Source organism: Mytilus edulis, chromosome 1, assembly GCF_963676685.1.
Source record: "Mytilus edulis chromosome 1, xbMytEdul2.2, whole genome shotgun sequence".
NCBI classification, from domain to species: domain Eukaryota; kingdom Metazoa; phylum Mollusca; class Bivalvia; order Mytilida; family Mytilidae; genus Mytilus; species Mytilus edulis.
The window spans coordinates 32,830,232-32,843,415 of record NC_092344.1 but is presented as its reverse complement, the minus strand read 5'-3'; the positions used below and the strand labels follow the sequence as shown (position 1 = coordinate 32,843,415).

At 29.9% G+C, this 13,184-nt stretch overlaps 1 protein-coding gene across 1 annotated transcript in view; it reads right to left on the bottom strand.

The window, feature by feature from the left end:
• Positions 1-2,748: 2,748 nt before the first annotated feature.
• LOC139481163 (dystrophin-like) overlaps positions 2,749-13,184 on the bottom strand; it is a 29,992-nt gene continuing 19,556 nt past the window's right edge. The window contains exons 11-18 of the mRNA XM_071264318.1: positions 12,016-12,127; positions 11,400-11,530; positions 10,706-10,844; positions 10,121-10,263; positions 8,937-9,018; positions 8,435-8,562; positions 6,321-6,595; positions 2,749-5,720 (exon numbers count right to left, since the gene is read on the bottom strand). Of these exons, the coding sequence (XP_071120419.1) occupies positions 5,620-5,720; positions 6,321-6,595; positions 8,435-8,562; positions 8,937-9,018; positions 10,121-10,263; positions 10,706-10,844; positions 11,400-11,530; positions 12,016-12,127 (1,111 nt within the window). The 3' untranslated portion in view covers positions 2,749-5,619. The remainder of the gene's footprint in view (positions 5,721-6,320; positions 6,596-8,434; positions 8,563-8,936; positions 9,019-10,120; positions 10,264-10,705; positions 10,845-11,399; positions 11,531-12,015; positions 12,128-13,184) is intronic.

Genomic DNA, 13,184 nt, shown 5'->3' with positions numbered 1-13,184 from the left:
TTAAATATGATCTATGATGATGATGATTTTTTTGGTATGCAGGTCAGGGGGTAAGCAGGTAAATACCTGAATTACATTGGTAAACTTGCGTTAAGTAATAAATCTAATCATAATAATATAACTGTCCTTTGTTTAAGTTCTGATCCCTAATATGCAATTAATGAATATACTGTACAAGATTTATGACTAGAATTCTGTATAATATATGATTGTGATAGCTTTAAGTGACATAACGTAGATTTTATTGATATATCTAGTCACTCTTTCTCAGGTTATATGTATTTCTCTGTTCTTGTAGATCTGTTGTCTATTTACAGTGACTTTGTTTTGTTATAAGATCTGATACATTTAAAGAATTCCTCAGTTTCTAATGACGTATTTACTCATTCTTGTCATGTTTTGTAACTTTGTTTTGTTCTTAAAATTTGTCAAGTGTTGATATATTTGTTCAAATTACACAGATAATGATCAGTTTATCAGTTTTCAGAAAATTTGTGATTATCATTACATGTAACAATGATTTTTTCATACTTCAACTTAATGTGTTTCTGGTTTCAGAAAGGGTTGTAAATATCCTCTAGTAGTATAAAATTTATAGAACTAATTAATTACATGTATATGCTATTAAAAGTTAAGAATTCTTTTCCCAAAAAAGCTATTTTGATTGCTTTGCTTGCATCATATTTCAAAATATTTTTCAGTGAGATAAAACATTGAATAACAAGTGCCATGGGGTTTTGTAATTTTAGAACTCTGTCAATAATATCTTCTTATATGAATCAGTCATTCAAACATCAATTAGTATGTTCATAATTACTTTTTTTATAAAATAAATTGCACATATAATGGTTTCTATTTTGCTAATATAAATTAATAGTACAAAATTTTGATTTCACTAAAAGACAATCATCTTCTAAACTGTGTAATGACTAAATTAAAGATTTCTTTTGTCATAAAGTAGTATTAGATAATGTGCCATAAATTATATCATAGAATATTTATAGAATTACTTAATGGCCATATTATTTATTTGATTTTGTAATGGATGATAGATTTAAAACAATTATATATTGATATTTGGTAAAACTTATTAAATACAATACTTTCGATTCATTATAATTCATTAGATACCAATTTAAGTGGATTTTGTGGGTATATAAGAAGCATGAAATTAAATCTTAAATAAAGACAAGTTTCATATACGCTCGTATGCAGATTTTGGCAAACCTGAAAATTAAATATCCACGAGCATGTAAGTTGTCCTTAATCCAGGGAAATTGGTACTTACGAAAATATTAAAATGAATCCACAGTATTAGTCATAAATTACTGGGTTTAAGTAGAAAATCCTAAAATATTTTATCGCTGAAACATAGTTTCCCAGGTTGTATTACTGCTTTGCTTTAAAGGTTGTCTGGGAATTAATAGGTTGTAAATCAGAAAACTAGTAGGTTGACGCATTGTATCCCTTCTATGTTTAATGTGATGTGTATGTTATTTCTCAGAATGTCATAATATATGTAGTTTTATATACTCAAAACAATTTACAACTATAACAATGTTTAGATAACTGTATGTCAGAATTTCTTTTGATTTTACAGTCCAAATAAATGAATAATCGTATACTTTTTTGTCATCTAGTCAAGCCTTGATTATATTTTTCCCTTGGCCTTATAAACAAACCAAATACTTATATATCTTTTCCCTGTATAAATTGGTACCCAACACCTTAACTAAAATTAATTTGGCTCGTTTAAATTTCATACAATTTTGACAAAGTATTTACTATGACTTTTCGACCAAAATATAAAAATTTTGAAACATTTGAACCAACCAATTTATCTGAAAAATTACACTGGTTACATAGCAGTTTGACAAACACTAATTTTGATCATTGGGATGCTTAATATTCCCTTTACAACACAACGTAATTTAAACGTTTAGCTGATTTTATCTCCCTGTAGTGTTAGGTACCACCTTAACTAAAATGTTTGTATGAAGGTTATTCACCTTTTTAACTGGTAATTTTCACCTGAACCTGATATCATCACACTCAAAAGTCAGGGTGAGAATAAAAATAAAGAGACTTTGTATGATTGATAATTCAACCATTTTTGACAAGAAACCAACGAATGAGGATTTAACAAACTACATGAAAACTTACATCCTTCAACAATGAGCAAAACTCATTCCAGAAATAAAGCTATTAAATAACAAAATGTGAAACAATTCAAGAAAAGGTAATTTTCTGATTTTCACAATAATGGAAGATTGCAACTAACAATACATTTTGTACCACTAAATTATAGGTTACTGAATAAATATCCAAACAAACTTTATCATATTAACATGGAAGTTGGTATCTTGTTGGATCTTCATATGCAAATATTATTAATGTATAGAGTGTACAAACATCAAATATAACACCAGAAAAAAAGTTCAAATTTATATGACCGACCATGCAAGGGGTTGTATAGCCATTTAGGGTGGTAAAAATTCCAATCATCAAATTAATATTATGAACTTCTGTGATTCCCTGTTTTCCAGTTACTAGCATAATAGCCTCAATCCAGGAGACAGGAAATATTATACCAGCTCAACAGAAAGTTCTAGTTACTTTTGAAGGTATATCATTTATGAGAGATTTCATAAATGATATGAAATTTCTGTTTTCAAGTTACCGGTAATATGAATAAAAAAAGAAGACAAATTCTCTTAAAAGAAAATTAAAGAAAAAAATGGAAAACTCTAAGGTGTACAGTTTATTGTACAAAATCAGTTAAAGCATCATTACAATTATGTCAAATACATTGTAAATTTTTATGGCACTTTAATCAAATACAAAACATATGCTGTAGTTATCAAAATCGTACAATACATTTAAATATAAAATACATGTATTTAAAATTAATACACCACATTCTGACTAAACATCTTGTAAAAAAAAAAAAAATTTTAGCAATTGTAGGATTTCAATACAGTATTACTATATTTATTTGATAAACAAATAATTTAATTTGAAAATTATTAGATTTAAAGCAGACATGTTTTCAAATGATTTATAGAACACAGTTTAAAATTCGAACCTATTCATTTTTCCCTAATTTCGAAATTTGTTCAGGATTTTGTAAACTATATCCTGCATAGTTGAGTATTAATCAGACATCTGATCAAATGATACAATACGAATGAGGCCATCTAACTTAAAGCATTGATACTACATGTTTTACATAATTAGCTATAGCTCATTAAAAGAATATATGTTCTTTTTTATTATATATAAAACAAATAAGTGTCTACTAGTATCATGTTATTTAGTCTGAGATTTATAAAACTATGATTTATGCAGTTGTACAAAGTATATATGAATCCTAGGAATATTACTAGCTAGACTTAAAATTGTATGACTGAGGACTGTAAAACTTGAATGGATTTCCATCGAATAAGAAATTTCTGTCGAATCATTCTTGTTACTTTAGAAAATTTCTTTACGTACCATATAATAAAACATTTTAGAAAAATCGTAAAAACTACACAGACTATCATGCAAGTACAATATGAAAAAGTATGTAGGAATTTGGCATGCATTTATTAAAATACATGTATATAAACAGACCAACTACAAATATTACATTGTGTATTGCAAATCAAAAATTATTCTGAAATACACTAGCAAATATAAAGTATGTTCCAAGTAGGGACTAGAACAGTATTTGAAATTTGTGAGGTAGCAATAGAAGATCTTTGCATAGATATCAGTTTTACAACATTCAAAACAAAACTAGACATCTATATAAAACTGGCAAGACTTACATTCAAAACATCAAGATATAAAAATATAAGCCAAATTTACCCTAAGAGTCTGAGCTGTGCCAGATAGAAATCGTCCTTATTCAAGTTGAAGTATACACATGTACATGTTTAAGACTTTGATTGGTTATGGACCGACTAAATAGGATAAACAGATGAATTTGATCCGTTTTGTAGGAGTTCTTGCTGCATTGAAGACCCATTGGTGGTCTTCGGCTATTGTCTTCTCTATGGTCAGGTTGTTGTCTCTTTGACACATTCCCCATTTCCATTCTCAATTTTATTTTTATATAATCTCAATTTCCCAAAAGTTGAAGACTTTGCATTAAGATTTTTTCAACCCAAAACAAATAAATAGATGTATTGATAATGGCAGTTATTCATTTGCATAAGGCATTTCTATCAGACGCAGCTCATTGTTATTAAAAATACAAAGATGCAGAATCGAAATTTCATTCACATCTTATGAATTTGACTTCTGAAACTTATTCATACTCTACTGATAAACTACTGCTGATTAAACTGTCATAACATCACAAGCACAGCATATACGATCCTTAAGACAGTAAAGAGCAGACTAATTTTTCCATTCACATCCATAATCAAAAATGTACATGAGAATATAAAGAAATTTTACATCAAAGAACAATTTGGCCCTTTAATTTCATCAAAATACAAACGTTACTAATGTCATTCCTAACCACATTTTTGTTAGCACCAAAAGAAAGGCTTTTCAGAAAATGTGAAGCTTAGCCAAGCATTTACTTCTGATGTAATGAGAAAGAATTGTCGGACATTTAAATCCAAATGGCTCGCAGAAAGAACATTTCGGTTATTATGATTTATAAAAAAGTACAAATGTTATCCAAAGTAATTATGGTAAATGAATAAATTAACACAAAATGCCTTTACTTAAATATCATTTTGTGCAAATGCTATGCTCTATATTATATTTTAGCAACTGTTTATTATTTAGACTAAGATTTTGCATATTTTAAGTCATTTACAGTAACTTTTAACATGTTCCTGTAATTGCATGGCTGTAAAACTTGTGAAAACAACATAAAAATATATTATTAAAATATGTACATTCTGCATTTAATTCACTAAATCTGAGACAGTTTAAAATATATTTGAATTTAGGGCCAATTTGCAATTTTAGCCCCAAATTTTTTTTTGGCCTGCAAGATATATTGTAAAAATAATTAATGTTGCCTTGTTAGGTTTTTCTATGGATCTTTTAAATATAAGGATAAATCTATCAAGACATTATTGCGTATAAATTGATGCCCTATAAAAACTGTACAAATCAACACCACAAATACAAAAAATATTGCACAAAATGTAAAATACTGTCACAACACTGATTGCTACAATTGTTTTATATCAACTCGCAACAGAAAGTATAAAAGATACTGTAAATTTAGAAAATATTGTTATTATCAAACAATTGATGCAAATGAAAGTTTTTAAAATAGCAATTTCAAAAAATACTTTCAAAATTTTAAAACATGCAAGTTTTTATTTTTGAGACACTTATAGCCACAATTTTCACAATAAAAAAAAAACTCGGGGAAAATTTCTGAAATTAGTTATGATTATAGGATTATAATGTATTCCTTTATATACCAAAATACAAGATAAAAACTCTATTTGGAAAAAATGTTCTTAAAAAAATAACTTGTACATGTATTATCAACTATGAATAGCTTCATTGACAAAATCTGACATTTCTTCATAATTTGGATATCCTTTGATCATAAAAATCAACAGATAGGACAAACTCATCCATTAGAGACTCTGCTAGTAGTTAGTAGTAAGTATGGATAGCTTCACTGACATAGTCAGACATGGCAGCTCCTATGGTAGATGCTGCTTGCAACATTTCATCATTGGCTGTTGTAGAATAAGCTGAAATTATAAATTAATGCTTGAATATAAGGGCTGAGCAAACTTTTGATATTGTCAAATATGAAATTATGAATGTGAAAAATCTAGTTTGATATTATTTTTGGTTTGATCATTAATTTGTAATCATAACTACCAAACCTAATGGCAAATTTGATATTGTCTTACTGTGTTAAGAATTAATCTTTGTCATAATATTCAACCAATGCTTAAATCTCAAATTTAAAATACATTTGTATCAGAATAAAACAGATTGTTTTACAGATTGTTTTGAGTAAAACAATATCTAAGAAACCTGTTTCATTTCCTGAAAAAATTATACATATGTAAAATAGGTTAGTTTGGGAAACAGGTATCATTTTATATTGGTCTGAGAAACCTGTTTTCCATTTTCTGTATAAATTATAAATATGTAAAATAGGTTAGTTTGGGAAACAGGTATCATTTTATGTTTAAGCAATACTCCACTAAGAGATGTTTCTTTGGGAAACATGTCCGTTTTTCTATACCAACAATACCTAAGATGGGTTGCTTTGTAAAACCTACCCCATTTTCTGTAAGAACAATACAAAATACGTGTTTCATTTTCTAAATGAACAATACCTGAGTAAGAAAGGTTGCTTGGGAAAACCTGCTCCATTTTGTGAACAAGGTTATCCATCTCTGCTTCCTCATCAATGTAAGCTCTACTGTGTGCATAGCTTGGTAATGTGAAATGTGACGGACTAACATCTATGTAATCTAAACTATCGTAAGACATTCTATTTCTGCTGTCACTACATGGTTCTGTCACGAAACTGTCTGAGTATCGATGTATTGCAGATATCTTTGATCTAGATAATTTCTCTGGATCATCAGGAGACGAAAGTGGACTATATCTGTAAAATTTGGGAAAAATAAACAAGAGGCTCTCAAGAGCCGGAATTGCTCAACTGGTAAACAATGCCTTCGGCCATGTTTTTTGACGAAATAGAAAATAAAACACAAACTTTATTTTATACACCCTACTGATCATTCAAATGAAGTTTGGTTGAATTTGGTTGAGTAGTTTTAGAGGAGAAGATTTTTTAAAGTTAGCAAATATGATGAACAAATTGTGAAAAATTGTCATTAAAGGACAATAACCCCTTAAGGGGTCAATTGACAATTTTGGTCATATTAACTTATTTGTAGATCTTACTTTGCTGATCATTTTTGCTGTTTACAGTTTATCTTTATCTATAATAATATTCAAGATAATGACCAAAAACTGCAAAATTTCCTTAAAATTACCAATTAAGTGGCAGCAACCCAATAATGGGTTGTTTGATTCATCTGAAAATTTCAGGGCTGATAGATCTTGACCTAATGAACATTTTTATCACTGTCAGATTTGCTTTAAATGCTTTAGTTTTTGAGATATAAGCCAAAAACTGCATTTGACCCCTATGTTCTATTTTAAGTAACAGCAGCCATTTTGGTTGGTTGGCCAGGTCACCGGACACAATTTTCAAACTAGATACCCCAATGATGGTTGTGGCCAAGTTTAGTTCAATTTGGCCCAGTAGTTTCAGAGGAGAAAATTTTTGTAAAAGATAACTAAGATTTATGAAAAATGGTTAAAATTTGACTATAAAGGGCAATAACTCCTAAAGGGGTCAACTGACCATTTCAGTCATGTTGACTTATTTTTAGGTCTTACTTTGCTGAACATTTTTGCTGTTTACAGTTCATCTCTACCTATAATAATATTCATGATAATAACCAAAAACAGCAAAATTTCCTTAAAATTTCCAATACAGGGGCAGCAACCCAACAACGTTTGTCCGATTCATCTGAAAATTTCAGGGCAGATAGATCTTGACCTGATAATCAATTTTACGCCTGTCAGATTTGCTCTAAATACTTCGATTTTTGAGTTAAAAGCCAAAAACTGCATTTGACCCCTATGTTCTATTTTTAGCAATGGCGACCATGTTTGTTGATAGATCAAAACTTCGGATACAATTTATAAACTAGATACCCTAAGGAACATACAGTTAAAGTTTGGAAGTATTTGGCCGAGTAGTTTCAGAGGAGAAGATTCTTGAAATAGTTTACGACGACAGACGACGACGGACGCCAAGTGAAGGCATAAGCTCACTTGGCCCTTCGGGCCATGTGAGCTAAAAATGTCATCTAAAATTATCATTTAATACAGCTTAGTGCTTTTTACTGGTTTTTACCTGGGAAACACATTCCAAATGCTGTTCTGTTTTTTTTCATTTTGGTGTAGGAATAATTGAATGTTAATTGATTGATTATGGTGTTAAATCCACTTTTATCTTAATTTTATATTTTGTGATGGCCAATATAAATACACCTTATCACCATTTGTCAGCCATTATAGGACATAACAAAGGATCCTGTCAAATTTTGACATGATAATACAAAATATCTGACAACCCAATGGAAAAGTGATTGTTGTACGTCAAAGCTTCAACCGGCACAGATTTCCAAATAGCAATAAGGTGTATTGGTGGATGAAACTCGGGTGCTTGAGATAACTTCCAACCTAAGGCAGTAGACCGAAACGACACATTACCCTGAAGATTCTGAAATAGTTCAGTTAATTATTCCATTAACTTTTTGAAGCACCCAATATTATATATAACCTTCTTTACTCTCATTATGTAATGGTATAAAAATAGTTTGTTTTAAGGAATGACAGGAAATGAAGGAAAACTTAATCAACTTACTGTGGCGTATGGCTGCGATGTCGAAGATAAACATGAGAGATTTCAGGCTTAATTGGACTTGGTTTAGCACGCTCATGACATTTTAAACCAACAGAATAAGTATTCTCTAATGGTGTCAATGGAAGACTCTGAAATAATAAAACATGATTATTTACCTTTCAAAAATCTTTACTATGTTTTTGTGAAACAAGAATGTGTCAATAGTACCATGCCCCACTCACACTATCAATTTCTATATTCACAGGACCTTAAAATTTGGGTCAAAACTCTAATTTGGCATGAAAATTAGAAAGATTATATCATAGGGAACATGAGTACTAAGTTTCAAGTTGATTGGACTCCAACTTATCAAACACTATCTTGACCAAAAGCTTTAACCCATAGCGGGACAGACAGAAGAAAGGACAAACAGAATGATGCACAGACCTAAAAACATAATGCCTTTAGATAGTGCATAAAAACTATAATTTACAATATATATTTCAAAGTTATCCTTACATACCTTTTTTCTTGGTTCACCACCTGACAAGTTACTCTCTGTATCAGAAGATTCTCGAAATTCTGACAACTGTTGATGCAACTGTCTGAAAATAAAAATTTCTCTGTTTATTTTAAGAAAAACAAGAATATGTCCATAGTACACGGATGCTCCACTCGCACTTTCAATTTCTATGTTTAGTGGACCATGAAATTGGTGTAAAAACTCTAATTTGGCATTTAAATTAAAAAGATAATATCATAGGGAACATGTATACTAAGTTTCCAGTTGATTGGACTTCAACTTCATCAAAAACTACCTTAACCAAAAACTTTAACCTGAAGCGGGATGAACGGACGAACAGACGAACGGAAGCACAGACGAATGGACCAGAAAACATAATGCCCCTCTTCTATCGTAGGTGGGGCATAAAAAACATTGATATTTTGTCAGTAGTATACATTATGAAGAAAACATTAAATAATCAGGGATTATAAATAAACAATAGTAATAAATCTGAATCTTTTGACCAGTTTAGGAATTATATAAATTCCTGGTGTGGGGGTCAAAAATGCTACTGCAGTTCATGTCGTTTCCACCCAGTGCTGTCTCAAAGCTGAAATTTCTTTCTTTCTTTTTATAATGGCCTTTTGCTCTGGTTTTGATGCATTTTTTTTTAATATATCTGCCATTAAATGCTAGTGCTTATATTTATTTATTTATTGTTTTTATGCTTTTAGTCTGTTATAGTTTATGATCTTCAAGTGATTTGCTGATTCCCCCATTTCAATGCATATAGAGGCGCTTGCCACATGAACTTTGACTCTGGAGGCTCACAAATCAAATAGATTTGCTTTCATTATATTGCATGTTTTTTCAGTTTTATTTGGTAGTATTTGCATGATGCTGCATGATTTTTTAAGTGATAGTCGGTTAAAGAGCTCACCAGAGCTCATGTTTTCTCTGTTATTATGTATATATATGCCGACTCTAAATAAAATTTACTTACTTACTTATAACTGAAGACTTTTTTTTTAAGGATTACATTCTCGGGTTCATGGTAATTCCATAATTCTAAGGTGCAAATCAAGTTACAAGTGAAAGAATGCAAACATTCTCTTATGGTTATGGACTGCTGTCTATTTTCTGCATAAAGAGATATTTCTCGTAATCAAACCAAACCAAGTGATTTTCTTTTTATACAATACCTGTTTTCATCCTCTAGCTGTTTGATAAATTTTTCCAATTCCTTTCGTTGTTGTATCAATGAATCTGAATCTTCTGTTTTTGTATCAGAGATTCTTCTCTTTTTATCTTCTGCATGAACTAGCACAGTAAAAGTCATGTTTTCCTAGAAATATAAACATGTCATAGAATTATTAATTACCCTTTATCTGAACAAGAGATCTCTCAAATTTACCAAGAAATAAATACTTCTTTAACTATAAATCAAATACACTAAACTGAAGTATGACTTTGAATACAACTAGTGCATAGGAAGTGGATGGCTTAACTGTATGTTATAACCATTAAAGTATCTTTTCTGCAGGATACATATGACTTCCTTGTGAGTTCTAGCATACTGTGGATTCATTATTATTCGTTGGGTACCAATTTTCGTGGGTTTGGTGAGAACAGGTAAACCACAAATTCAAATGTTCAACGAATTATAAATCTCTTATAGTTTTTATATGCAGAGATTGGAAAAAAAATGGCCCATGGACCCCAGTTTTTTGGAAATTTCGTTGACCCAGAAGTCTAAGTTTTAAGAAAAATCTTTGTCAAACATTTACCTTGTTCTCATCATTTGGTGTAACAACTTCTTCTGTCAAGTCATATGTACTTGGATGTTTTTCTGCTTGAGTGAGTTTGTGAGCATTGTCCGTCATGGCTGAGTGAATATTAGGCACAGGAGGTTCAATTCTATTGTTCCTTTAAAAAACATAAGAAACATAAATTTTCAGTCTTCTATTTAAAAGAGTTACAAAATATGTTCTATTATATTCTTGTGACAGAAATGTTTGAATTATCATTTTTTTTTCTGAATGTGTTGCAATATGACTAAAGAATAGTTTAAAATTAGGATGAAGACTAAAAGATGTCAGAACTAAGCTTCAGAAATCCATAATCACTTTTTAAAAAATATCCCCAAAGTAACATGAAAACTAATAGTAGAAAAAATGAACTGAATTTTTTTCTCAATAATATTGATTTTGAGATTACATTGGATATAACTTATTTTTGTGGGTCTCAATTTTTCGTGGATTGAAAAATGTATAAATTTTTTTTCAAATTCAAAGTAAAATTATTTGAAGTTATAAATGATGATTTTACTACATCATAAAACTGCCTTATATACCTTGTATGTAAGTAATTATTACTTTTGTTTAGTAAGCAATACAACTCATGGAATATATACATTTAACAAATATTCACAGTACAAGAAATCACAAAAGCATGGAATGTATACAAATATAAAGAACTTACCATGTATGAGGGTGGTACTGGTTTTCTGACATGATAGGCAAATACTTTAGTTTAGACTTCTGTCTGTATTTCTTGCTCAAATTGTTACGTACTGTTGTCAAAAATGCTTTTGTGTCCTCTTTTGTGGTTGTCTACAGTATATAAATGTAATTAATACACGAAAAAAAAAATCTTGACCTTAAAATACAAATAAATTATATGAAGTAAACTTATTGTAACAGTTGATTTTGATAAAAAATCAGGCAAAACTATATTGAAAGAAACATTTATTTGGAAACAACCCAAACTCTAAAAGAAAGAGCCCTGTATGTTTTTTGTTCTATTATTTGTAAAGTTAATTAACAACTGTTGGCAATTATAACCTGCCCAAAGTTTTTTTTGGAACTAAAATGAAAAAGAAGTGGTTTATTTTACTTAATACAATTTACATTAACTTTGGGTATTTGTATATCTCAATTTAGTAATTGTCCACTTACAAGTGCAGAAATGTATTCCACATTTGTGTCAGTAAACTTATAAGTTTTACTGAAATAATTTCAAGAAGTTGTTTTATGTAAGGTTTGTTAATGATCATAATTATAGAAAATGAAGCATCTGAACTAACAAAAATACTTACAGCCATACAGTACTCTTGGATTGGATGTTTTAATTTATGGGTTTTCTTTGTCCTTCCAGTGTAGAAACAATTCTGACACATGTCAAAGTTGAAACACTTCAGACATTTATATCTACAAAAGAAGAAACATAGCTTAAACAAATATTCTTCTACTTTGATGCTCCCTAAAAAATATGGTATTGAATTATACAGTAAATAATGAGGTAGGAGAGGTAATTTTTTTATTATTACTCATGACATTCATGTATCGAATCTAGAAATGATACTCTTACTTATTTATCATGCTTTTTAGTTAATGTAGATTTTAAGTAATGAATGAGCTGTTTTATGTGTTCGGGGTTTTTTTGAGAGGGGGGTCTTTATTTTTCAGAATATGGTGTTGTCCATCTATCTTTTTCTTATACCTATGGTTTTTATCACCCCTTGGTATAATGTATTATTTTACATTGTAAGAATAGTTTTCAGTTGGATTTCAATATCCTTTTCACAAAAGACATTTTATTATAATATATGTGTATACCAGCCTTCCTTGAAATTTAAAGCTGAGAGATATACATGTACTTATTATTTAATTATTAATAGTAAGTAAAGCTGAGAGATATAAATGTACTTATTATTTGATTATTAATAGTAAGTAAAGGTGAGAGATATACATGTACTTATTATTTGATTATTTAAAATAGCAAGTAAAGCTGAGAGATATACATGTACTTATTATTTGATTATTAATAGTAAGTAAAGCTGAGAGCTGATGAGAGCCGTGGTGTAGTGGTTAGAGCATCGGACTACTAACACAAAGGTTCCTGGTTCGATGCCCGTTTGGGATGAAAATTTCAGGAACTCAATTTTCGGCTCTCCCTTGACACCATTTGCGAGTATGGTCTTAAGGAAACGATGATAGTCCGTCGGAAGGGGACGATAAATGGCTGACCCGTGTTAAGAGAGAGCCATATCTCTTGCACGTTAAAGACAACCTTGTAGATTTCGAAAAAGAGTAGGCTAATGCCGCTACAAGGCAGCACTCGCACCCGCAAAGTGGAAAGGGATTAATATAAGTTGCAAAGCTTGTTTCCCAATCCACTATAAATGAATATGTTTAAACTAAAGCTGAGAGATATAAATGTACTTATTATTTGATTATTAAATGTACTTATTATTTGATTATTAAT